This window comes from Rhopilema esculentum, chromosome 7, assembly GCF_057945365.1.
Source record: "Rhopilema esculentum isolate cy_ngs chromosome 7, ASM5794536v1, whole genome shotgun sequence".
NCBI lineage: Eukaryota > Metazoa > Cnidaria > Scyphozoa > Rhizostomeae > Rhizostomatidae > Rhopilema > Rhopilema esculentum.
Genome location: NC_142821.1, coordinates 12,104,682 through 12,132,504, shown reverse-complemented (window position 1 = coordinate 12,132,504; position 27,823 = coordinate 12,104,682). Strand labels below are relative to the sequence as shown.

At 36.3% G+C, this 27,823-nt stretch overlaps 2 protein-coding genes across 2 annotated transcripts; both read left to right on the top strand.

Moving 5' to 3' along the window:
• Nucleotides 1-377: 377 nt before the first annotated feature.
• Nucleotides 378-6,417, top strand: LOC135684036 (uncharacterized). The gene is made up of 7 exons (XM_089109541.1): nucleotides 378-738; nucleotides 1,754-1,906; nucleotides 2,421-2,576; nucleotides 3,916-4,071; nucleotides 4,297-4,449; nucleotides 4,681-4,833; nucleotides 4,986-6,417. The coding sequence occupies exons 1-7, from the start codon at nucleotides 548-550 to the stop codon at nucleotides 5,017-5,019; spliced, it is 996 nt and encodes a 331-aa protein (XP_088965667.1). The 5' UTR covers nucleotides 378-547; the 3' UTR covers nucleotides 5,020-6,417.
• A 1,384-nt stretch (nucleotides 6,418-7,801) lies between these two features.
• Nucleotides 7,802-26,744, top strand: LOC135684035 (anaphase-promoting complex subunit 7). Its single transcript, XM_065199481.2, has 21 exons — nucleotides 7,802-8,003; nucleotides 9,377-9,511; nucleotides 10,900-10,971; nucleotides 12,313-12,396; nucleotides 13,068-13,150; nucleotides 13,785-13,817; nucleotides 14,778-14,897; nucleotides 15,773-15,825; nucleotides 16,290-16,324; nucleotides 17,134-17,226; nucleotides 17,426-17,514; nucleotides 18,016-18,130; nucleotides 18,657-18,702; nucleotides 19,162-19,257; nucleotides 19,637-19,737; nucleotides 20,494-20,538; nucleotides 21,180-21,292; nucleotides 21,945-22,061; nucleotides 22,563-22,695; nucleotides 23,398-23,439; nucleotides 24,233-26,744. Exons 1-21 carry the CDS (start codon nucleotides 7,938-7,940, stop codon nucleotides 24,239-24,241), a joined length of 1,680 nt encoding a protein of 559 aa, XP_065055553.1. The 5' UTR covers nucleotides 7,802-7,937; the 3' UTR covers nucleotides 24,242-26,744.
• Nucleotides 26,745-27,823: the final 1,079 nt, after the last annotated feature.

The following is a 27,823-nucleotide window of genomic DNA, read 5'->3' as shown; positions in this document are numbered from 1 at the left end:
CCATCATGCCCATTACGTACATTGATGCCCCATGATGGCTACGTAACACCCCATTTTGTCAAGGCGCTTCGAAAATGCTTCGAATCACCATTACTAACTCGTGAAAAAAACTAACTCGTGAGCGTTAGATATCTTTCGAGCAATTTTGAGCGTTTGCGGAAATCTTGCAGTTTGTTTTAACATTTTGTAGTTAATATGATCTATTCTATTCTTGACTCAAAGCTGCTTTGTAAGCTTGGTTTATTCCAACTGATTTCTTCTTTTGCTGTTATGTATCTGTTTTATTGTTTACAAGCCTGCCACACGGGGTATGGTTCCGGGTATGATATGATTCTTGGTCGAGTTTGCCCACCTCAGCCGAAATCCACACTTACGTGGTTGCATTGAGTGGAAAGGCCTAGCATGTATGCGAGTGCCCCCGGGAATCTGTCCTCTATTGTTGACGATTTTTTTCATGACCATTGAAAATACGCATGAATGATCTCTATTCTAAAAGAACCAATCAGGTTGCCCGGCTTAAACGGTATTGAATCTTGCAAGTTGTGTTATGGCTGCCGCAAATGGGACTGTGAAACGTCGCCGTGGAAGGCCGAGCGGCAGAACTGCTCGTTTCCGAAAGGTGGCACTTCGCGACACAACTTTTGAGATATGGCGTGAATTAAAGACAGAGCTTGGCTTCTACACAGATGACAACTTGGCATGTGCTTTGATGCATTCATACAGGGAACAGGCGCTCAGGTGTGTATGGGCCTAACATAGCACTCATTAACAGTTTCCCATTTTGAAATTCTACCACCGTAAGTCCACACAATTGTTCAAAATTTAAAAAAGTATAAGGGAATTCTTAAGGGGGCTCCTCTCAAGAGATAAACTCATTGAGGAGAGAGCAGCCCCTGTTTTAGATACAGAACCAAATTTCCAAATGAAATTTGGTGGTCAGCTAAATTCCTATTGTCTGAATAATACAATATGCTATTATCATTTTTCCAATCGGCGATTCAACAATTACAAATGCACTACAGAGCCTGTTGTTAACGTGAACGGTTGACTTAGGGAACACACTGCCTATAATCTCCCTAACGCGATAAAGAAATCCCATAGAGATATCTATATGAGGAATCTTCATGACCTTATCAATAATATTAAACGATGATCAAATGAAATCTGATCGAAGTTTGTTACACGAGGGATGTTGTGAAGTTCGATTCACTAAAGGGTTTTTGGTTTAGGTGAATTCACTTGGGTGTTAAGCAAGGACGTCGCGATCGGGGGAGGGGGGTGACAGCCCCCTGATGGTAACTTGATAGGAAATTTGAGGTAAAATCCTTTCAACCAGTGAGGGAAGGGCTTAGAATCAAAAAGGGAAATGTGTAACAGATCTAGACCGTATTGGATAAATCTTTTGAGCTTGGGAAAGGTCGAAATTGTTAAAATCAAAATATAGTTTTAGATTGAAATCAAGGCCTTCAACTTTAGAGGTAAAAACATGGAAGATTAGCCCTTTAAACTATTCTCATGAAAACAGTATTTGTATTTTTGGAACCTCTTTTGGCCCGAAGTTATTTCAAATATAAATTATTAATAAAGCAACTTAAAAATAAAGGTGTAAAAACTTTTAAATGAAACACAAAAGTGAATTAGTATAAATGATGGGGCAAGTCAAAGCCAGGCTTTTGCCACATATTAACAGTTTTGTGGCGACTCATGTTTCTGATAAAACAGACTTTCTAATTTCATACTTTTGGTTCTTTAGAGGATTCACGTTGAAAGGTAATAAACAACGAGATGGTTTTCCAACGGAAACATCGTCGCATGTTCGTATACTGCCGAGAGCGGAGGATGAGCAACGAACAAGGCAACATGAAACAGGAACAAACAGTAATATGGCTTCAGTAATACAAGCAAGGCAAGACAGATTTTCTATTAAACCTATTTTTAGAATCCAGAAAAGTTGTCAACCTTTCTCCGGTCAAGAAAATCTTCCAGTTAAACCTTCCCCATTTTTAATAGGCATTGTCAGAAAATTTGGGTTGTCTTGATCCCTTCTCCTTGCAAATCTATTTTTACAAAACATTTAAAAAAATTGAAGCTTGTTTTAATTATAGATATTTTTGAGCCAGATGTAAAGTTATATGAATATGTCAAATAATAGCAAAAGCGTTTCATGCCAGTGACGGTGGGGCCATGATACTTTCCCGACTCTTCCAAAACTTTCATTATGAAGTATGACCATTTTGTGCGATAAAAAATTGTCCAGTATTTATAAACTTTTTAACGGTACACGGGAACCGCAAAAGTGATTTAGTATAAATGATGGAGCTAAGTTATAACCAGGCATTTATCAGGAGATAAAAAGTTTTTGTGGCGATTCAAATTTCTGATAAAATAAACTTTCTAACTTCTTACTATCGGTTCTTCAGAGGATTCACATTAAAAGCCAATAAACAACAAGATGGTCTTCCAACGGAAATGTCGACGCGTTATCGCTTGTTGTTGCCGAGAGAGGATGGAAAGCAACAGACAAGGCAAACCCAAACATGCCCAACCAGAAATATTGCACCAGCAAAACAAGCAAGGCAAGACAAACTTTCTACGCAATCTATTTTTTAATTCAATTGGCCTCCATGACTATTTTGCAATACCCCAAAAATTGTCCAGATTTTACTTTTGCGAAGTAAAAGGGAAATTCAAAATAGACAGCTAGGGTATTTTGCATAGCCCTCTGGCAACCAACCTAACTAAAATTTTCAAAGTTTTAATCACGAAAGTAAATGCCACTGATCATTGTAAGCCGTGGAAGTATTGTGGCAAATAATAGGAAGTCACGTTTCCGGAAGAATGAAAAATGCACTGTAAGGTTGAGATTCTAACTTTTCACATCTGATGGCACCATCAGAAAGAGCTGGCAAAACTGAGCAAAAGATATGAAAACATCAATATGATCTGACCTGTAAGGAAAAAGTTAACGCTGTTGAAACCTTTTGTTAATTATCCAACAAACCTGTTCCTCTGAAGTTCCATGACAGCAACGATGCCTGCACCAGAGGGCAGTGGGTTTACTGACCCCCTTTGCCCCCACGAAATTGGATATTTTCTTCGTTTGGCGATCGTTTTCCCTTTTTGAAATTTTTTCTCTGTTGCCCTCCATAAGTGCAGGCTTCCTGCATGAAAGTACAGATGCAAAGCAGGGGAATTGTGCATGTTATGGTAACAGCATGAAGTTTGGTAAAGTACAAAGTTTGATATGCTGAAGAAGATTAAATCCATTTCAAGCTTCTAAAATTCCCAAAAAAGCTACTTTGAGCTTGGGTACTGGTACCCAGTCCTCTTTTAGGTATAGCACTAAAACTGTTTAACTATGCAAGCGGTACCACTTTGTTTTCGGGCAAATTTTGACGTGCTTGGGGAATTCTAGAAGCTTGAAATGGATTTCATCTTTTCAGTACATTGAGTTGTATACTTGTACCAAAATTCGTGCTATCATCATAACATGAACAATTCCATTGCTTTGCGTCTCTACTGTCAGTTTAGCAAGACTAAAAATTTCAACAGCCTTAATATTTTGCTTATAGATCAGATCGTATTGATTCTGATGGTTCATTCTGATGATATCATCAGATTTGAAAAGTTCAAAGGTCAAACTTTTGCTGACTATGCATTTGTCATGCTTCCGGAAACATATCCTCCGCTCATTTACCAGAGTACTTGCAAGGCTTAAAATGTTAAGTGGCACTTACTCTAATGATTCAACTTAAAAAAAACGGTTAGGCTGTTGCTAAAAGATTATGAAAAGTTCCTTGTCTAAAATTGGTTTAGTATGAATAAAGGCCAGGTATTTACCAGGGGATAAAAAGTATTTTTGGTGCTTTACGTTTCTGTCAAAGTCTTTCTAATTTCTTACTGTTGGTTCTTTAGAGGATTTACGTCAACAGCCAATAAACAACGAGGTGGACTTCCAACGGAAACATCGACGCGTTTTCGCTTATTGTTGCCGAAAGAGGACGGAAAACAACGAGCAAGGCAAACTCAAACATGCCCAACCAGAAATATTGCGCTAGCAAAACAAGAAAGGCAGGACAAATTTTCTATTAACCTTATATTTCCAGACTATTTTGCACTGCTAAAAATTGTTCAGATTTTAAAAACTTTTGAGAGGTACAAAAGAAACGAAAACTGATTTAGTATAAATGACGAGGTTAGTCGAGGCCAAGCATTCACCAAAGGATAAAAGATTTTTGTTATTATTCAAGTTTTATTCAAAATAGACTTTCTAATTTCTTACTATTGGTTCTTTAGAGGACTCACATTAAAAGTTTATCAATCACAAGATGGTCTTCCAACGGAAACGTCGACACCTATTTGCATATTGCCGAGAGAGGAAGTAGAGCATCGAACAAGACAAACTGAAACAGGATCGAACAGAAATACGGCTTCAGTAATACAAGCAAGGCAAGACGGGCTTTCTATTGAACTTATATTTCCAATGTATGACTATTTTGTGCTGCCAAAAATTGTTAAGATTTTATAGACTTTTAAGAGGTATACAAGGGAAGCGAAAAATTGTTTTAGTTTAACTGATGGGTCAGTCGATGCCAGGCATTCATCGGAGGATGAAAATATTGTTGTGTCTCAAATTTCTGACAAAATAGACTTTCTAATTTCTTACTATTGGTTTATTAGAGGATTCACATTGAATGATAATGGACAACGAGATGGTTTTCCAACGGAAACGTCGTCCCATGTTCGTTTATTGCCGAGAGCGGAAGAAGAGCAACAAACAAGGCAACCTGAAATAGGATCAAACAGTAATATGGCCTTAGTTATACAATCAACGTAAGACATACTTTCGATTCAACTTCTCTTTTTTCATTCTATGATCATTTTGTACGGTCAAAAAATTGCCCATATATTCAATGTAGGGCAGCAAACCTTTTTACAGGAAACAAGCCTTATTTTATCTGTTAAATCGTCATGTTTTTTTCTAGCCTCCAAAATATGAAAAAAGAAGATGATTTATAAGTGGACATGGAGTCAGGTGATTCGGTCATTGGAAAAAACAAAATGGCCTGGACCAGAGGTGCACCTAAGACTTTTAGCGCTGCAGACGAAGTACCAAAAAGACCGAAAGATAACATAACATATCCTTATGATGTCATGTCATGTCATGTCATGTCATGTCATGTCATGTCATGTCATGTCATGTCATGTCATGTCATGTCATGTCATGTCATGTCATGTCATGTCATGTCATGTCATGTCATGTCATGTCATGTCATGTCATGTCATGTCGTCTAGAAAATCGTCTCTTAAATTGTCACTAAAAGTGTTGTCTAGAAAACTCCCTCTAAAGGAAATATAGTTAGACAGGATTTCTTCATTTATAAGACAAGTGAGGTCGATTTGAAACATTTCGTATTTCCTATACTCTACGGTCATTTGTAAGAGAAATCCAAGAGGTGATAAATCGTACTCTCCCTTTCCATTGCTGAAAACGTTTCACTGTAATTTTTCTATCGGTATATGCTTTTAAGAAAGAAAATTTATTCTTGAGATTTTGATAGAAAAATGTCAAATTAGGTATCTTTTTCTGTGTGTCGCATTCTGCAAATAGGAAATAAGACTTCTTATAGGAAATAAGATGTATGAAAACCATGCTTTTTTCCAAACAGAATAGAGTATATGAATATACTACTGGCAACAACGATCAGAAACAGTATCCTTGCTTTCTCGATCACAGGTTAGCGATTGCCTAGAAAAATGCAGAAATAGACGGGAACAAACATATTCAACTTTCGTTAGCAAATTCAATTTCTCACTTTCTGCTTTTTCTAAAAGGCTGTAATCTCAAACCAAAGAAAAGGCTGCAATCTCGAAGCAATTCGAATGAAATAAAGAAGCAATTCAAATAGCTTCTTTAAAACTGCTGCATTTTGAGTTCCACCTCCAATTAAATATAATCTCTTTATAAATTAATTACTTCTCTTTAAGCAGGAGACTTTTCAAATTTTTTCCGATGATAAACCACTTTCATATTTAGCAAAAAGAGCGTTGATACACTCAGAAGATTTTTGTAAAGAAAGCCACGACACAGCCTAAGATTTTTATCAGATTTCAGTATAAAAATTAGTTGCACAGAGCTTTACGTGCTCAAAATTCAGATTTTTTCGGGTAAGGTGGTATTTTTTCGTGAATTCGCTTCATAGATTGAAGATATCTATTATGCACAAATGATTATAAACTTATTTTCCATATTATGCACAAATGATAATAAACTGGACATAACGCAAGGATTCGGAAAGCTATTAACCAAAAATAATGATTTAATGCTGATCATATCCTTTCTTGAAGTTGCATTACTTGTTTTGAAGACAAATCTAGGAAAATATCGAGCTCATGACATACTACAATCCCGGACGAAAATTTTGAGGGAAAATGCAATTTTTGTAATTTTCTACTTTACCTTGCCCCTGTATATTTGAATCCCCCCTTTTTCCCGAAGCAATGTTGGATTTGTAATTCTATCATTTCTCCTACAAATACATGCATTCAACATTGAATTGGGGTAGGGGGGAAGGTTTCTTTTTAAAGGAAAGTGAATGCATAAGCATTCCTTGAAAAGTCTCAATCATTTTTGTCCGAGATTGTAGTAGAGGATCTGAAACAAATAAGTTATTTCAAAGTAATAAAAAAATGCCTGAACATTTGGGAGTTTTGGGAGAAGCTTTCGCAGAGGGTTTGACGAGAGAAAGTGTAATGCTGATCGAATGAAATTTTATCTTACGAGGTTAATCTAACGAGGGATGTTTTGGAATTTGATTTCGCTAGGGGTTCTTATTGTAGCTTACTTCTGTTATTCTCATTTGGGTGTCAATTGTCATGCTTCAATTTGGTATTTAAGTCCTAATGTGCTTTTTGGATGATTGGAAATAATAGAGAAGAAGGAGTTCTGTAGTTTGGGCTTCTGCACGAAAGTGTGGGCCCCCTGACTCGGATGGGTGTATTTAATTGCCTTGGGTCAGGATTATCGTGCTTACTTCGTATGCTGTTCTCATGCTGCTCTCTTCTTCCGTCCCTCCCTGCTCTTTTGATATCAAGCGTAATGTGCTTTTTCAAATCCTTAATTATTCTATTGTATTAAGCTAGAGCCTGTTTACATCACGTCATTTATTTCAAAGTTCTTGTTATTTTTCGTTTAGGAAAGACTAGGCTCTTATTTCAGTCATGTTTTCTCTTCCCCTCTCTTAGGTATCTAAGGTAAGGCTAGTGCATCGGCTTTATGGTGGGGAAAAGTGGACTTTTCTTGTCCATTCCCTGCTCAGAACCTTAAGCTATTTGTACTTAAGTCTATTAAGCTTTATCAAAATACAGCTTATAGACATCAGCCATTTGTAGACACTTTATAAACATATACACATATAAAACAACATGTGGAATTAGGAAGATCAGTTTGGCCGGAAAGAACAGTTTAGTCGCCGTTTGGGTTTATCCTCAATTTCAGATACGAACAATGCTTCATTTAGCAACAATAATAATATGCTTTCAGACCTGTTAATCCCATCCTCCGCCCTCCGCTTAAAAACCTTGGACGAAATAGTTGCAAATTAAAGAAATCGTTTCGCAAATATGTTGAACAAGCTTGTAGAAAATTAAAGGGTTGGAGCCACTGGCGGTTCCTTGTAGCCCCTGGTGTTCTTTACCGGCCCATGAAATGTAGAGCCCATGAAATAGCGGTCCACTGCAGCTTTTGGGGGTGCCTGATGACCCCTGGCCACCCCTAAAGGGACTTGTGGCGAGCCCTGGTATGAAAAAGCTTCGGAAAAGGGATTTTGTTGTTGTAGTTGTACTGCAACATTTTCTGGTTTTGATTTTTGAGCGCGATTCGTGACTTGTGCAGAGGCCGAAATTAAAGCGAAGCTTTTACGATATTATTTATCAAAATGGGACTGATTGAACAAGTCAGATTAATGCACGAAAATGGACTCCACGCAGATATAAAATGTCTGGTAAGGTTATTTGATTTATTACTGCGCATCTTCAATGTTTTGTTGTGGTCGTCCAACTATTGGTCCAGGCCTAGAGATTTGCCAATCTCAACAGCTGCTTTGTACATGGCGATAATTTTTTTGCGAAAGATTTTTGTCAGGAGAAAAATCTCTTTTCTATCATTCATAGACGATCTATAATAAGAGAGGAGAAGTATCGAATGGGAGTAAAATGCATAACAGGGGGATAGAAATGAAAAAATATTTTATTTGTTTAGCTTTGAAACTTCAGTGCCGAGCTGTCTGAATCGAGTTGCATGAATTGGAATGTTCCATTATTGATGACACTCACCCAATAGGTCTAACTTCTACTAAATTTGTCCTTTTTTCATTAAATAGGTTTATTCTTTTCTTTAATAGCTGCTCCTTAAATTAAATCATTATATTTTCTTTGGTTTTTATTATTTACAATCGACGTAATAAGCAGTAAAAAGGAAATTTAGGCGTTGATTGATTTACAAAGCTAAACCCAGCCTAAGTTCTTTAATAAGATTTTGTGTTTGCACAATGCCCTAATTTGCAGGACTAACAGTTTTCAAACAAATTTTGAAATTAGGCCCTGTTTTTGCACAGGCTTTTGATGTTTGTAGGCCCTAGAATTTGCAATAAACCTGCATCTATGATAATCTATCCCCTGCATCTGTGATAATCTATTTCCTTTATTCAATTTAGAGAAGAATAGCAAACAGTTTTTGGATTCTTTGGCCAAGCTTTGTTTTTGTTTAAACAATAAATTTCAGTCAAACATCCTCTCTTTCAAAGAAGGAACAGGTCATAACATGTCATACAAATATTTCTAACATTGCATGCCAATACAAACACTAGGTACAACTGTATAACATGTTGAATTTTCATTTTTATGGTAAAATTGATGCTTTTTGATCTTGTCCATGCCTTGTTTAAGTTTTAACATGTTATAATCGTAACATAATCGTAACAAACAATCGTAAGAGTGCTTAGTGATAATCTTGTTGTTGTAAAAATGGCCGAATCTAATGGTAAAAGTCCTATTCATTTGCAGCAATATGTAGTAGCAACATTGATTAATTCAAAGTAATTTTTTATCATATGTATCTTGTGAAAAAATAATTACATCTCTCATTTTTGTAGCACCAGATATCAGATTTTATAAATTCAATTGTAATTCTATTTTCTATTTTTACTGTAAATTTTGCAGTCGTCAGCTCAAACTTCTGCCCATGGACCTAACAGTATGTCAATCAAACACTAGGCTCTTCTTCGTGTGTAAACTCTGCTTAGCTGATACCAAAATTTTTCTCACCTGCAGTTACTCAACAGGATTTGCAATATCTTTTTGCTCTGTTCTCTTATAGGCAAGTCTACTTATATCATTGCCTGAATTCAGATCGGCAGACAAGTCTGACTTCTCAATGATTTTGAAGAAATATGAAATCCTTGTCTACTATGGAGATGCATTTTATGTTGATGAGGAGTTCAGAAGAGCTGAGGTATCATATTATGATATTTTTTGTTTTGCCCACTTTATTTTTCAAAACACTTGTGAATTTTCCACTGGAGGGGGGAGGTCATAGTGGCCATGACCCCCTACTTTTTTGCAAAGCCCTCCTTAAATTAATTGAAATTAAAAGGAAATGAATTAGCTATCTTGTTATTTCTTTGAAAGTATCAATGTCTGACATATATCTGATGAAAAAATCTTGCTGTGTAACTTAGTCTTTGAAACTTGTCCTGACCCTGCAGGATGATGGGAACAGGTGGCCAGTTCTTTTTGCTATTGTACCGTAAATCCTCAAATTAGCCCCCTGAGGGCTTATTTAGTTTTGATATTTTTGGATGAGGCTTATTCAAGGGAGAGGCTTATACAAAGGGGGGTGGGGTGGCTTATAAATTTACTGTAGACATTAAGAAGACATTATTGAAAGACCTCGTTTAAATTTTAGTAGGAATTTCTTTATGAGCATTTGATTAATTTCTACCAAAAGTATGAATTTGTTGTGGCAAGTCAATAAAACACCAAGGCAACCTCAGATGGCAAAAATTATCAAATTGAGCAGTCCAATTTGAGAATTTACGGTAGCAGTGTGGCTTATTTGAAAGGGTGGGGGGCTTATTGAACATTTGTAGTTCTAGGGTGGGGGCTTATTTGAAGGGGGGGGGGGGCAATTTGAGGATTTATGGTATTTAGCTTTCCCAGTCCTGTTACAAAAGTGTGAGAAGAGAAGAAGTATCAAGATACAATTACAAATCTGGGTTTAAATCCACAGCACTAGTACTTGTTTTGAATCTAGAGCACAAGTTGCAGTGCTGCAATAACTCGATTTTGCCTTAGAAAATTCAAACATTAGTGTAACTTCTAACTAAATGACAATCCTTGTTTTCTACTCACAATAGAGGACCAAAGTGTGCCATCATCAAAAATCTATTTTTAGAATTGCTGAATTTTGACCACATACGCTGAAAGAACGGCATAAAAAACTTCTTAATATGCAAAATCAGTAAGATATATTCAAAATTGTGCGAGATATGGCCAATGAAGAACTTCAAGTTTGCTAAAGGATTGATGTAATTCTGGCCTGGTTCATAAAGTTATGAACCAAGACAAAATTATAGAGATTTCATGGGGCAAGAGCCCGTGCTCATGTGGCCATATCTCCTCCAATTTGTAACACAACATTCTACTGATTTTGCACATTTAGAGGTATTTCATGATGCTCTTTCAGGTTATGGGATCAAAAATGAAAAATTCTAAAAATAGAATTTTGTGATGTCATCACTTTGGTACTCTATTAGTTGCAACTTGAAAGTATGCACTTAGGTTTTTTGGATTATTACCTTTTTTTATACTCTGATATTCATTATGTTTACTGGTTTTCAGCACTACTACAATGAAGCATTGAGGCAAAGAAGAATACTTGTCAAAATTAAACCAAAGACAACATCTCTGCAGGTTTATAACATCGTTTTTGAAGTGTTTCTGCAATTTCTGATCATGTATTTTCAAATTGAAGTGCTCTTGTCAGATTTTTTGCAGCAGATCTTCTGAAACTTTATATTAGCACAATCTATTTTTACATTTGATAGCAACTTTCTTAGGAAGCTGACATGTAAGAGATCTTCAATAAGATTTGTTTAACCTTTAAACAATTGGTCCTACTTCAGCTAGCTAGTCATTTTATATGTTTATAAACATAATTTTATAGGTTGTTACAATATATTTTGTTAAAGATGTTGTGATGGTTTATCAATACTTGGGAGCTTAGTCTATCATGAAATGAATAACTGATCAGGATATTTAGGCCATCCAATCCATTGTCTAGGCCATCCAATCCATTGTCTATGCCATCAAATCAAGTAACTCAAGGAAGGGCTGTCAGAAATGGAGGGGGCTGGGGGCTGGGGGCTGGATCCCCCCAATTATTGTCAAATTGTAATATTTTTCCATTAAACAGTGTACTGAAGGGGAAGCAATACAATAGGGAGCCCCCCTCAATATGAATTTCCTTCTGACAGCACTGCAAGGAGTCACACTCGTTCCCTTCTTGTCCATCCACACTAGTTGATTCTCTCATACCATATAGGCCGTTCACCTTCAACATTTCACGTGAGCTGTCAATCGTGCACTTAAAATGTTTTGTGGAGCCAGTTGAAAATAAGAAACAAGAGAATTTTTGACAAATATGAAAAATCGATCGACCACATTTTATTAGAAGACTTGACATGTGTTCACCAAAAGTAACAAGAGTACGGAAATAATCAAAATGTTTAAGGAAGCAAGTCATCAAATTCTGTTTGGGGGGGGGGGGGGCTGGGTCCGTTTTTGCAGGTGCCTTCGAGATAAGTTTCCACTTTCAATTCATGAAGAAATGAATTCTTTGAAATGTACCATACGATTTAACCACAATGAAAAACTAGGACAGGTTTAGGCGCATGACACGATCGTTAAGGGACAAATCTAGAATCGCCATTGCCTTTTGAAGCAATCATATCGTTTTCAAAAGATTTTATATGAACAATTTCACGCACTGCTTCGGTCTTGCCCGTGCGATTGACTGCTCGTGTGACCAGATCTGGGCGCTGTCCTGCGAGCGTCCCATTGTAGAGCCTAACATATCAGTGACATCGCCTTAGTTGATATAGAGGATGACCCGTTATGAGTCATCATCTTTAGATATGTTTTTTTCTGTATTATCACCATTCATGTAAACTAGGCACATAGTTGCTGGAACGGAAGTTTCCAGATCAATGCTCAACTCAATGTTTCTACATTTGTAGACTTTTTTCATTTTAGGCCGTAGATTCAGAAGTCGAGTTAAAGTTCAAGATTTACCAATGTCATATGAAGCTTCGAGAGTTCCGAGATGCGATTTCTATTGTGAGTTCTTTTTGAGATAATGTCTTTTACATCAAAAACTTGGGTAAAAAAATCATTATGTATACTGGCTAATAATACTGTGATCAAGTTGTTGATTTGTGACATCTGGCTACCAGGCTCTAAGGTGGTCCTATGTTTCGGTTGAACATTTGTAATAATGTCCTGGTAAGGTAGGAATCGGGGTATCAAGGTTCGGGTAAGCTTTTGACAAGCCAAATTAAAATCAGTATTGTATGGTTTCAGAAGCCAGCGTATATCCAGCAGTACATCTTTGAGTTAGGTGAAAAATTCGTATTTTTGACAAGGGATATTATGATGAAAATAGAAAAATATATACCCAGTTGTGGATCGAAATAGGCCAATAAAAAACGCGAGCGCATAACTGGTATGGTTGTTAAACCAGGTGGTCAACCTCTGCAACGTCATTGTGATACTTGACAATTTCAAAGTTTAAGAGAATTAAAGGCTACTAGTTGTCAATAATAACATTTAGTTTTAATGATTTTATTCAATTAATTTGTTGATTAAAGAGCTCTCCGCCATTATTTTGCATATGTTGCTTAAGGTTTATCATTTGTTAATTACTTGTTGATAGGAGAATCCAACAGGAAGTTATCTGTTACAACTGTTACGACTTTCATTTATTTTCAACGTATTCAAATTTTTGACAGCTCGAGGGTATTTCGCTAAAACAGAGGTCGCCAAAAGTGAACGTTGCGCTAGCCAAGCTGTACCAAAAGCAAGGAATGGAAAGGTAAAATTAATAGAGGTTTTTCTTCTAAGCCAATTTATTGCTATAGGGGGCAAAATTGAACCCTATTGACTCTTTTCTATTCACTCATCCACTTCATTTTATGTCCATGCCCCCTCTTATGTCATTTTTCTACTTCAATATTAATCTTCTTTTCCCCCGTTTACCATGAGCGTCTCTTCTCGTATTTCTTTTTATTGAGTTATTTTCTCTCTTTTTACTCACTTGTGGATTCATCTCAATCCTTCTATGCTGATTCCCTAACCTTTCATTCACGGATTTCACCATTCCTTATGTATTTTTCCATCGCACTCATTTTGTCGCTTATCATTTTTCATTTCTGTCTTGCCTACCTCAATGGCACAACCGTTTCGCTCACATCCTTAGTGTTTAACGTAGCTTCGAGAAAGTTTTGCTTTGGTAAGTAGACTAAAGCGACTTTGGATACTAAAATGGAACATACAAATAATTTTGTACGCCATGTGAATCCTAAAGCTAGTTGTGGTTGCTTTCAATTGCTTGCATTTCCAACGCAAGTAGGCCTGGGAAGAATGATATGAAAAATATTGTGAACTTGGTTTCCTTGTTTTGCTTTGATTTCTTCATAAAATGTTTAGAGATTATTCTTTAATTGTAGATCTGCAATAACGTGTTATAAAGAGGTTCTCAGGTAAGACTCGATTTTTGTCTGCCTCCGCTACAAATGAAGGAGTTAAGTGAATTGGTGCCACCGTATTTGGAAAATAACTTTGGTCTTTATCGCAACCAGCTCTTGGACTGGGCGTTTTTCACTGACGGGTTAATGAAGACCAATGAAAATTCAAAAGTACCGGAAGACGAACTCGTTTATTCGCGGCTCGAAAACACATATATTGAAAAATTGTGCATGATATATGCATCTTTAATCATTCTTCAACTCATTAATCTCACTTCATTTTTCGTAATGTTAGTTACTAAAAGGTAGCTTTTTGAAAAAGGACTCTCAAATTGAACAACCTGAGCAAAGAGCCCTATGCTACCATATTACCGCATGCAAGCGCAACCTGTATTCAGGCCCACCTTTTATTCAGGCCCACCCTTTATTCAAGCCCACCCTTTAAACAGGCCCACCCTTTATTAAAGCCCACCCTTTACTCAAGCCCCCTTTATTCAAGCCCTTTCTATGTTCAAGCCAACCCTAATTTACTTGAATATCAGAGACAGAATTTAAGATTCATAAAAACGCATTTAATCTCTTTGATCTTTCCTTGGCTGTTTGACCTTTCGAAAATGGCAGATATGTCTAAACTCGCCTCCAAGTCCTTAGGCCATAGCATAAGGGGTTTTCGCTAAAGCATCTAAAAATTTATTCAAGTTTCAATACTCGCACGTGAGCTTCAGTCAACGAAGCTTCATTGAATCAGGCTACAAACAAGCTTCCGTCAACTCACAATCAATTTGGCAGCAAAAGTGTCTTCGCGCAGGCGAATCATGTTAAAAACATACTCTTAGACACCACGGCTATAACGAACTGTGGTTCTGGTTCAATGAGTGTCTTATAGGGTTTCACTGTGCTACATATTTTTTTAATACTCTTCATGTTCCTACCTGTTTCCAACTCATGAAGAGGGAGCTTTTTTATACTTTGCAGGGCCTGTCCTTTCGCATTGGATGCCATCACAAATGTCCTCTTTCTCGGTGTTCCACTGCAAGAGGTTTTGTCACTTTTGAATATGCCACAGTCAAGTGCTGCTGGTGCCATACCTGAATGGTAAGTCCGAATTACCGATTTTTGAAACATTGTGTAGTAAAGCTACAATGCCTGCTAAAAGTACTTCGAACACCTAGCAATTTACGCTGCATTCATGAAAAGAAAATTACTACTTCCGCCCCCTTCCCCCTAAAACAATGTTGATAATTTAGAGAAATATCATAGAAGAAGCGCAAAAGAAAATGCTTCCTAAAATCCTAACCTGTTTGATAGTAAACCAACATTGTTCTGTAGGGGAGAGGGGGATGATTGATTTTGACCTTGGAAATTGACGTCAGTTTTCCAAGACTTTAAGCAGGCATTGTAGGATACCAAAATGAGAAGTTTCATGATGTAACATGAACGAAAAAAGCCTGAGCGTTGCATTTAGAGTTTTCCTCTGCAGTTGGGGAAAAAGGGAGCCCTCCCCTGTTTATTGTTTTAATTTTTTCGAACTGACAAACTGATTAACTGACAAAGCATTCGACCAAATTGGGACGTATTGACGTTCTATTGTTTCACTGTAAATTTCAAACTGCTGTGCTCATCTGTAATCAAGATACTTTCATTCGATTAACTACTGTTTGCTCGACAAGGTTTAGGCAGAAGAAACCAACTTTTAGTTTACATAATGTTTTGAACGTAGACTCCTTCTTTTATTAAAACCCCCGCTTCGTTAAATATTGGACCTGCCTATGACCTCCCTCTCGTTTATTCAAACCTTCCAATTATTCCCAACTCCAGAGTAAATAGTTTACCTTTACCTCACAATTGCGGCAGGTTAGGTTTTTATGCCAAACTCAAGCAATTTTAACTGAATGGGTTAATATTACATTGATAAGGCTCTAAGTTTCTGCAACTAGAAAATATATTTGATCTGTTCATTTTTGCTACAGGATATCTTCTTTTATGAAAGGCCAATCATTTGCTTCACTCAATAAACATACAAGTAAGTGCTTTTAGGTATAGCTGTGATTAATTGCTAAATAATGCCTATTCGATATGTTGTGCCACCTTTTCGGCATTTCCCTGTAATACCTCACGATGCACCTTGCATACTGAAGCAGAAACATCAACGAGGTCTACTGCGATGGAAGTAATTGAAATGGAACCTATTGATGTAATATTTGTGGTTAAACTAAATGGCATATGATTAGTGGAATTAGTGGACTCTTGTCATTCAGCTGCTAGACAGTAAAGTCTCTTTGAGAAATCAATATATCATTTTACGTATCAGAAATCTTATGCCTGTTTCCTAATGATCGCATTAAGTGTGGAACTCGGAATAAAAACTTCCCTGTTCTATGCACCGAGCGTGTACAGCTCTGCCCTATTGAGCAATTTACGAAAGACCGGTAAACAGTAATTTATATTATCAGAAACCTTATATATTATTTATCTGTGATATTTCAGAAGCTGCGCAAGTCTTCAGAAACTTAGAGACGAAGGTAAGTGAATTTTTAAAAGTAAGATTTCTTCGTAAATCTTAGATTGGTATATTTTTATTCATTTGGAGGAAAAAAGTTCCACTGGTCAATTGTTATATTAATTCAACATATAAAAAGGACAAATTACCGTGCAATATCACTGAGCCATTTTAATGGGGGTTTGCAAGCATTTTGGGTATTGTTCACGTGGAAGCGGGATTCGTTTATTCAATGCTTTATGGCGTTTCACGTTGTGTTGTGCCGTCACAATTTCATAATCTTTTGACAAAGAAAGCAGACCATTGATATTTATGCACTGTAGTTTGCAGAATAGCGTTTTAAAGTGATGACATAAATCTATGTTTAGAATTTTAGAATTTGAGTGACATAGCCAGAAAAAGCATCATGAAGTACCACATCAGTCAGTTTTCTGTATTCAAATTGGCTAAGATATAGCCACACGAGGACAGGTTCTTTCCTTATTAAATCTTTGTTGTTTACTCTTGGTCAAAATATCTGTGGACTAAGCCAAAATAAAAGTCATCTGTTAGCAACCATCAAATCTTTCATTGGTCCTACCTCATCCAATATTAATCATATTTAACCAATTTTTGTGAATTTGGCGTCCTTTGAAGTTATGTGGTCAAAAGTAAAAAGTAAATGAAATATAGTTTATGACGTCACACTCTAGAAGCTACCTCTTCATATCACCAAATTTCAGTCATTTAACTGTGAGGTTGTAATTAGCAATCTCAGTCTTTCTTCTGTGTGAAAGCATTTATCAAAATACCCACCATTTCGGAGATGTTAGCAAGTGATATGTATTTTAGGTACTTAGAGACAGCGTCAGCGTCCTTTGTTGCCAGGCAGAATCGTGTTGGAGATCTGGGGACAAAGTTAACGCGGTTAATTGTTACAAGAGGGTACGTAGATTTGATTTATAAAACTTTTCTCCTTTGAAAGATTTTGCAGCTCAATTTTAAGTTTTTAAACATTATCTCCCAAGTTAGCCGACGACCATGTAAAAGTATACGGAAGTAAGCTGGCATTTCATAAGAAACTTGCATAAATCAATTCTTCAAGGTGGATGTGTTTCTATAAATCTATGTTTTACACACGCAGATAAGGGCGCTGGATCCGACTTGTCTTCAAGGTATGGACATTTATTCCCACATATTAGCCGAAGATTTTGAAACCAGCGAACTTGAAACGTGAGTTTACAGAACTTTGTTGCAATTCGCTCTAGTTTATATTAGAGTAAATAAGCAGTTACATATAAGGGTATTTTAAACTCTTGTAGTTTGACGTTCATATAATAGCCTCATTTTCAAGCTGAGTTCCAGTTTAAAATCGTGATTGCAAATGTTTCATCTCGGCTGTGCTATTTTGACATAAAGTTTTTGTGCCAAAATTAATCACTAGAAAAACAATATTTAAAAAAGGAGCCAACAGCAAATATTTGATTTTTCAAATGTCGCTTTAAGTGAATTTTTTCATTCAATTTTTTCTATTTTGCTTGATTTGCTTGATTCTTCCATTTTTGCTTGATTTTGCTTTTTAGAATTTGCCAGTAATGTTAAATAGAAAAACGGGCTCAGATTAAACATATTTAAGAAGCGCCGAAATCTTGCTTGAAAAGTTAGTCTGACTTAATGTAATTGTGAAGATTCTCTATCAGCTAGGATATATTCAAATGTATTCTTGTTTTTCAGTCTTGCTCAGGATTTAACGCGAGTCAGTCAAATAAAAACAGAACCATGGATAGCAATGGCCCAATATTGCACTTGTACTAATAGAAAAACTAGAGCAGTTTATTTCGCTCAAAAGGTAAGAATAAATTCATGGCTTCGATGTCATTCTAGCTTAAGTTCGTGGTTAACTAATTCTGTTGAAGTCTATATATAACAAATGTGAGTTTTGTGTACAACCCACACGTAATTAAAGTGATCGGTAAACCCTATTAAGACAATTAACCCGGATCTGACCCAGGTTAATGCATAGTTACTAGAAGGACTTTGGTTTCTAACTATGGTTGAATTAACCAAGATTTGATTTTACTTTGGCAAATCCAACTATCCTCCTCCGATTTGATATAAACCTTCTTTGCGACTTCACCTTCCTTCAAAGGCTATTTTCGTTGAAATCATCGTTTTTGGTAACGTTTTATGTTTATAAAAATTTCATGTATATATATCTTTGTCTATCATCATAAAATACAGAAACAGTAGCTACATTCTAGCTGATACCTTTTCATTTTCATTCTACCTGATTGGGATGTCTTTATTTCTGCACAAAATATACCTGACTGCATTATGTACAAAGTCTTCGGTAATTTATTTCAAATCTTTCCAAGGCTCATATGATCGATACGAGAAATGTTCAGGCTTTATTGCTAAAAGGTGAGTGTCAGATACTGTTTTTTCCGACACAATATGTTTTAAGAGATCGGCTTGGCAATAAATATTTTGTTGTATAACAAACAAACAAACAAACAAACAATAAAATAAACAAATATTCCACACAAATATGTCCTGCCATTTCAACCATTGCTATGATGAAGTTAGTAGATATTTAAAAGAAGTGTTTTTTCCAAGTAGGACTCCGCTGCACTGTTTGTTCAAAAAGCATTCGGACATTATCACACGAAAAGGCACAGCATTAGCATTAAACAGTCATGGCACATTGTAGCGATGAGAATAAGGATTATATTTCCTTATAGATAGGCTGCATTCGTGTGCATACCATTACTCCAGGCCTAAAGTTGTTCCGAGTGTTTGAATGGATTTTCAGCATTTTGTATTAGGTCAGTTAATTACCATACAGGCATTCACATGTCTTCTATGTTCTGTATTTTGCAGCTTCATTGCTCCAATCATTGAATAAACAAAACGAGGCTTTGATGCACTATAGAGAGGCTATTCGCTTAGCGCCTACATATTTCGAAGCATATCAAGGTATTTTTGTAGTCTCACTCTACGAGCCTTTGTTTCGCCATTCCCAACTTTAATGACGCTACAACAACCTGAACGCCTATCATTTCAATTCAGTAGCATTTTTGCGACTAATGGAGTAAATCTAGCAATTATAAATTAAATTAACGATGAAAGTATGTAGTACGGCCGCAAATCGTCAAGTTCAATACAATTTAACGACTGGCAAAAAGGAAAACATTGAAAATAGATTTCATTTTGTCGCAGTTTCATTAGTTTTGCAGTGGAGGGTTCTATAGCCTCTATTCTATGCAAGCCTCTTTTAGTTGGATTTATGCGTTAGTTCGTCCTTTGCTTTGCTAACATAGGAAAACTTAGTTTACGGTGTTATTATGTTACATAGGTTTGGTGGATTGTTACCTGTCATTTTGGCAGCAAAGAGAGGCAATGACCATTGCACGAAACGCACTCAAAACGATTGGCACAAATGCCAGGACACTCACTGTAAGTATACCCATGCCTGCTTGTTAAACCGTTGTATTTGATTTGGACTTAGTTATTAAGCGTTGTCAACGATTCCTTTTTGCTCTCTAAAAGCGAAACGAACACCTCTATTAATGGACATCTTATGGTGGAGACTTCTAGACGACAAGTAAAAATTTCAATTCCAAATGTCTTCTTAACAGTCAGTGCATTTAGAATTCCCCTGTTAAACAGCTGGTTCGAAGTATTCTTTACAAGTATTTTCTAACTAAATTTAAAGCTATCGACCGGTGCTACTTTGACTATATCTGTTCAGTTTTAACCTTCTGGCAACTTTGTTTCTTCCTTTAATGGTCTCATTAAAATCATTGAACCTTAAAAAATTTCTTTTCATTTCATTTTTCATTCTTTATTCACGGTAACCCCATTGGCAAAGGCCGCTTTTCAGGGGGCCGTGAAAAAAGATTAAAATCTACAATTTACAATTAGTAGGCATGAGAATCGCTCAGTAGCTAGTGTCATGGACGATTGAAGAATCTAGTGTTCTTGTCCCTTCTGTAACCAAACTTTCAGTTAGAGTGAAGCGAAGGAATCACGAGGTGTGGTCACATCGAGAGGAAAGACCAATTCAGGGCACTGCTCGATAAACACAGCTTCTCAGTGTCCTAAAAACTACATTTGAAAGCTTGATAGAAACAAATAGAGGTATCAATGCCATTTTGAAACCTGCTACTTAAGAATAATTGTTATTTAATTGACATCTTCTCCAATCAACAGCTCTACGCACAAGTTTTGAAAAAAGATGCTCAAGGAACCGATAAGGTAGGCCTATCCTCATAAACTTCAATCATATCAACGAATTTCAATTTGACCTCGCTAAAGTGCACATTTTCTGATGTTTTTGTGAAAGCTATTAAGTGTAGTCACTAAGTATACTCGTGTGTGAATTCTTCAACATTTCTACCGGATTTTTCAAAACAATGGATTAAGCCGAGAGAATATTTGCTGCACAACAAAATCAATTCTAAGATTTTTCTTAACACAGACGTTTTCTTAAATCATGTACCCATATAATTAAAGACAGCATACCATGTTGCAACCCTGTGATAATTTTTTTGAGAAAGGGTTATTTTGGATGTTTTTTTTAACTCCGATGTACGCCTTAAAGGTTGGTAATTTGACTACTTGATAATTGCGTTATTCCTCTCAAATCGAACATTTTATAGCTATCTATATCAAGGGTGGCTCTAGGGAAGGCTAATGCCCCCCCTGCCCAAGTATGCAAGCCCCTCCCTTGCTAGTTGAAGGTCAAAGTCAAACACGTTGTTATAAGCCTCAATTGAAGAAGCAATTTAGCCCCCCTCCCTGTTGGAGGACAAAGCCTGATTTGTTCTAAGAACTTTTAACTTTAGACAAAGTTCCCGAAATCTTCTCTTACTTTTTACACCGGACTTTTTTTGCAGGCCAAAACGATGTTGGAAAAAGCTCTGGCCAACAACCCATCATTTCTACCCGCTGCGTATCTGCTTGTCGAAATATTAATGAAAGCAAGACATTTTGAGTCCGCCATTGTCGTGTAAGACTTTCCCAAGGATTTTTTCTCTGTACTTTTTTGATATTATGATGATACTTTTACGATGCGAGAAGATCGTTCGAACGGTTCGAATCGCGATTTTTCATTGCATTCTATTCACCTCAGATTGATGTGTAGTGGAGACAATTGAAACAAAAGACGAAGACCGAGATCATGTAGCAAGGTGTCTGCGATATTAAGGGAGGAATACACTTCTCCTGCCCCTTAGCCATTCAATTTCTCTTATTCTTGCAAAAGTCTTGGTATGATTCGCCATTCTGGTAAAGTATTTTCCGGAGCATCATCGACGTCTGGGGCAGTCCAACTTCGTGCCATGTTCGCAAACCGAACAAACCAATAAAATGTTTCTCTGTCGCTCCGAAGGCGCATCCCCTGTCTACCAGTCGTCCGGGCGTCTTTTATTCACAAAAAAACGGATCTAAATACGGTTTTAATTTTTATGTTAAACCAATCATAGCCGTGACAAATGTCTTTTAATCTTCATTTATTGTGATTTCTTTCTCGTTTTATTCCAGTTACTCTTTCTGTAAATGTATATTCATACAGTGGCTTCTCGATATAACGAAGTAGGTAACCAGAATAGTAATTCGTTATAACAGGAAGTGATTTACGGTCCCAATGTTTCATTTTTTAGGCTTCGAAAGCAACTGGAGCTGCAGCCGACGGCCAGACTGCACCAATCGCTGGGTGACTGCCTGCGAGAGAAGAATCTCAGAGCAGAAGCATTGGAGCATTATAACAAGGCATTATGGTGAGCTGCCCTTATCATACATTTACGCATCAAAATGTTTTTGGCTTTCCAGTGACAGTCCCTCCATCCAGATTGATATGTTTCAACAAAAATTCCAATCCACCCCCTGGCCCTCCCTGCTTATTTATTTTAAGCCTCATTATTAGTTATGTTCTTACGACAATCAAATGTTTCAATGCACCCCAAAATCGTTTAATATCGTTATTTTCTATCTCGCAGAAATTATTTCTAAGTAGGGACGCATTTATTGACGCATTTATTGATAACTTTCGTAAAATTACATAAGTTCGTTAACGTCGATTCATTTCTATTTTAAAATCTGATTTTGTCTTACTTTATGTCTTTTTCCTGTTTATTGGCATGGGAAGAGCCCCTCCTCCCCCTTCTCCTAAAGAAGACTCGCCGTCAAAATATCATCACATAATAAAATGAATGTTTTGTATAAAATGTATATGCCTGAAATTTTGATAACAAATGACTCATAATGCATTTGATTGTCAGCTTGTCACAGTGTCCTGTCAAAAGCCTTGATGACATGAAAAATACAGAAATTGTTCTTTCGAAAGAAGCTGAATCCGCCGAAATTAATTTTTCACCTCAAGACTCATCGTATCAAAATGATGTTCCTGACGAAGTGAGTTTTCAACCTTTCCTGATTCAGTCTAAATGTATCGAAATTTAATTTATAAATATTTACCGAAAAAGCAAAAACATTTTCTAACCTATTTCATGGCACTAGGTCTTATAAAACTTCGGTAACAATCTTAAATTCCATTGGAAAATCATACATTAGTCTATTGTTACATATTCCAATCGGTGCTCATTTGTTATGGAGTTCAAAGAGGAAACAAAACTGAAGAAATTAACAAAAGAGAGACGGCTATTTTATTCATCAATTAAGGTCAGATGAGGAAGGGTCATGCTTGCTGACAAAGGATCCCTGAATTTGGACCCAGTTTCTTCTACCCTTTCTGTGCATGTCGTTTTTCTGTAATGCTATCTCACCCTAGAAAGTTATACTTTTTTACAGGTACACCATCTTTTTGTGAAGCCTTTATGTTTTTAAGAAACGCTAAATTTTGAGCATAAGCAAATCCTTAATTCATTCAAATTCCCATTATTTGGATATTGTTAAGAATTTTAATTTAAATTTCACAAGAAATGACAGATAAATACTTTTGAAAACATTGGAGCCAGATTTCCACTCTTAATATATCCGTTTATTGCATTTTTCAATATTTTTATGAATCATATTCTTATCGAAGAAAAAGTGTGAATACAGTTTGCTTTGAACATTCGTATTTTGAATTTTGAATTTTTGTGTTTCTTCTTTTAGATTTTTGACAGTGACCCCCTGGTTGATCAAGATATGCCGGAGGTAACCACATCAAATCAATTTTTACATGTTTGATTCATTGTTTTTATCCTTAATAGATGTTATCAGAAATGGTAGAATACTTAGCAGGTTGAATATGGTAGAATATTTAGTGTGTAGCAGGTTGCATACCTAGCAACCGTTTTTTATCCACAATTCACTACAACCAATATGGAATTTCTTAGCTATTTCTGCCCTGACCAAAAGGACCTTGGTCTGATGCTAGAAAAGATTTATGGAAATGTAGCGACCTGTTTCCCTGGCAGTCTGACTCCTTTCTTTGCTTAGAATAATCTTCTTCAAATAATCAAGACATTATATCCCAATGCCTCGAAACCAACACTGAACTTGTATGACGTAAAAGAGGCCAGTTGATGCTTGATTGCAGTTTTGATGTTAACGAAGGTTTATTCTTAGAATCTTTTAATTCAAGCAATTTCATCTGGAAGGTCCCAACAACTTGTCTAAAATAGCTAAATCAATTAAACAAGTCACAAATAAAGTTGAAACTGCTCCCTGAATTTTTCTAACCTGGATAAATGACCCAAAGTTTACTAAGGTAGTGCTGCTGTTTTATTTTGATTCATACATTCATTTGAAAACACGAGGCTGTGCTCGTTATTTCTATACCTCAAACAATGTAGATTTACATGTTTTATACCCGCTGTTTCATTATTTAATGCTATTTAAGATTATTCTGCAGAACTTATGAGTATGGATTTTATGACGTCATACTTCACATCTCTTCTTCCCGTCATTCTGATACCATACCTGACTGCCTATCTCTTCCTCGCAGTGGCTATAGCACGTGACATTCCAGAAGAACAAATGTTCAGTGGCATGTTGGAGTTGATTTTGTTTGGCGGCTTCTCTAGTTATTTCCGAGAAAAGTTCTGCAAAAGGCTGTTACAAAATTTGATACCCTTCAAATTTGCATGTTCCTTCATTAACCTTAATAGCTTACAAAGTGAAATTTTTTAATTGCATGTTATTTGTGAAGTTTGTCAAACATTCGCAAGGGCATCAAGCATTGGATAAAAAGCAAAAAATTAGCCTGGTCTTTACTTTTACGCACAAAGGTTGTTCTATTATTAAGAGGTTCCATTTTTTAGGATACGCGAACGATTGATTCTTAAATTTCTTTCTCAATTACTTATGGAGTTGTAAATAGAAAAGGTTAATTTCACACAATACGTGGTATCTAAACAATTTAAATATTTAATCTTAGATATATTCGTGGTGGCTTATCCGTTGACATAAATAATCTAACATATGTAACTAATGAAGAACCTTTTACTTTAAAAGCAAATTCTAAACTTGCTTTGATTAGTTCACGTTTTAGGACCCCTTATATTTCGTCTTCAAAGTAGTGTTGCTTTAATTCGTTTTTATATCATTTAATGTTGTTTTTATTAGATCGTTTGTAAAGCTTTCAACTATTTTTATTGTATAGTGTAAAAATTAGGACAAAATGCCAAAATCATGCAATGATACGGTGACGCTGGGGGGGGGGGGGGATTTGGTGTATCAATGTATGTCGAAAAGTGACCAACTTCCCTTTCTTTATGTTGGTGTTTGAGATATTTCTTGTGGAAGCCACTCCCCCCCCAACCCTCCCCCTCCACGCTGTCGATATTATCCCATGAAAAAAATTCCGGTATGATGGACCGAAGCGCTGTTGTGGTTCTCGTGTCACATGTTTTCGTCAATTTGGTTTTTAAGTATAGTGTTCAAATCGGCCTTTGGGTTACGCAGACTTTGGTCAACGCCTCAACCCTCCTCCGGGCTACATTTTGCCCAATTTGCCTTCCTCGATATTTGCCTTGTATTTTGAAGAAAATTTTTAGAGATGGAATTTTAAGCAATATCGTCTCTGGTTTGGTCTTAACGCTTTGTCAAGAAAGAAGGAAAGTTAGAAGACAACACTAAATTCTTCGCGCTTTATATTCTCTTTTCAAGTTATGAATTGGCCTTTCTCAAAACTTCTGCTTCTAAAGCTTCTCTCCTTCTCGCAACTCTTATGTTTTCTGGAATCTAGATTTACGTGGCTTATTCCCAGCCGTATATAAAGATTTATATTGTAGCGTTTTCCCTCTTCTTGCTTTCTTTAGACATACACGAGTTCATTCTGATTTGACTATTAACTAGGGCAAGCGAAACTAAAATTTTACATTCAGAATTCAGTAGAATTTATAATAATGATTCAGTTAGTATTTACTTGCTAAAAATTTGAAATTGAGAATATAACACTTGAAATGTTTTATTTCAAATCATGCGTTTTGCTGTTGTTGCTGTTGTTCTGTCTCAATCAAAATTCATATAAACGGCCGCCCACATGTGCAATTTCAAGCCTCGTGGAGTTGGATTTTGGTTCATCGATTTTTTTATGATATGTTTACATCTTCAATCATACCATGGGTAAAGAGATCTCTGATTATAACTGATTATAGAAAATGAAATAACAGATTTCTCATAATTAATCGCTTTCACTTCAAAATGCCCCGAACTGAAATACCGCTTCAAGGTTCCGAGTAAAGCTCGGCCCGTGTTGAAATTTCAACGGCCCCGGGTTTTGCTAAATTGTCTGTTTTGTCGGTAAACTTATTTCATTTCATTTCAAATGTTTAAGGAGGGTAGCCCTTCAGCAATGCTGATTTTCAAGGGGCCCTCCACTTATAATACTTACAGAAATTCTTATAAAAAACAAATTATCCTAATTATTCAATACTTACAATCTAAAATAAATCCTAACTTAACTTAATTAAATCCTATTACAATTTACAATTATGCCTATTTACAATTGCGCAGGATATTTTTGAAGTTGCACAAGGAAGATGCCTGTTTACACTCAACTGAGAGGCCATTCCAAGACCTAGTACTTCTAAACGAGAAGCATTTCTGTCCATTTTTGAGTTTTTCTTTGATAGCCTTAGGTCAGTTGATGTATTCCTAAGATTCCTAGAACTTAACTTGGATATTTCTGTGAAAATTTGTGGGCATTAATATCATTTGTGGGCAAATTTGCTTGCTTTTGTGGGCATTGCCCCCCCCTTGAAGAATGAATTTGCGCCACTGATTAAGCCCCACTCTTACATGTCAATTTTTAAAATATATAACTTAAGTTTATGATGAATTATATATTCAATAGAAAATGATTACAACATTCTAAATGGTTCATAATGCATTTTGTCAATATCGATTTGCAGAATATTAATTCAAAGTGAACTTTAAAATAAGTGAAAAACCTTTCTAAACGATCTTTTGTCAGAGTAATTTGACTGACAAGATCCCAGCTGCAAATCACTCTATGGCAGAAATCGGTAAATCCTAAGAAATTATTTTGTTTTTGTGGGAATCTAGTATTTTCGTTACAAAAGTGAATTGCTTCTCGATAATGCGACAACCATTGTAGTCCAAGTAATTTATGTCGCTAAAAGGTTCGTTTTACTTCTCCTTTTAACCCACCAGTTTGAGAATTTTCCGACAGAAAAATAATTTTTACGAAAATCTGTCAAAATTCGGAAGCAGAGGGGGCCACGACGCCCTGAGGCTTCCAAAGTTCAATTCTTCTTACACAAATACCATATTAACATCCACTATCATAGCAAAATTTGAAAATTCTTAAAATAGTTTTTTGTGACGTCACACTTTAGAACTCTATTACCCAAAACTTTTGTTCTACACGCAAACATTATTACAAGGAGAAAAGGCAACCTCTCCAAAGGACTTTCGAAAAAAGCTCCTTAGCAAAGAAGTAAAGTCAGCTATACACCCATTTTATTCTTTACCAAACCCTCTATAACCAATCTCAAGGATCATATTTTCTCAACGTAAGAAATCTGGGTACAATTTCTTTTCTAGGTAAAAACCTTTGATATTGTGCTATCAAAGATGTTTGAAGTTCCTTTCAATTACTTTTCAAAATAATGAATGCTATTTGGCTCTGGGTGGCTCTGGGTGGCTCTGGGTGGCTCTGGGTGGCTTTGGGTGGCTCTGGGTGGCTCTGGGTGGCTCTGGGTGGCTCTGAAAAGCCCTGGAGTTGGGATGTTCAACTGTTTGGTAATGTCAATTTGCAAATATTTTGAAGGTCTGATGAGAGAAACGAGGATTCCATTAAATGACAAAGAATTAGGCATGACCATGACACTTGTACTTTTATAAAGTTTAAATTAGGAACTATTTTGCGAGGGAAATGATGGACGCCCATAGCCCTTGGTTTCTTTGATTTCTGAGGAAGGTGTCCAAAGCTTGAGGAAATCGTCTTGAGGAAGAATTAACATTTTTTTGGACTCTGGGCATATCGTGTCAGGCAAAATATAATGAACAATGAACATATGAACAAGTTAAAACAGGTTTATATTTGAATCTTATCTTGACATTGTAAAAG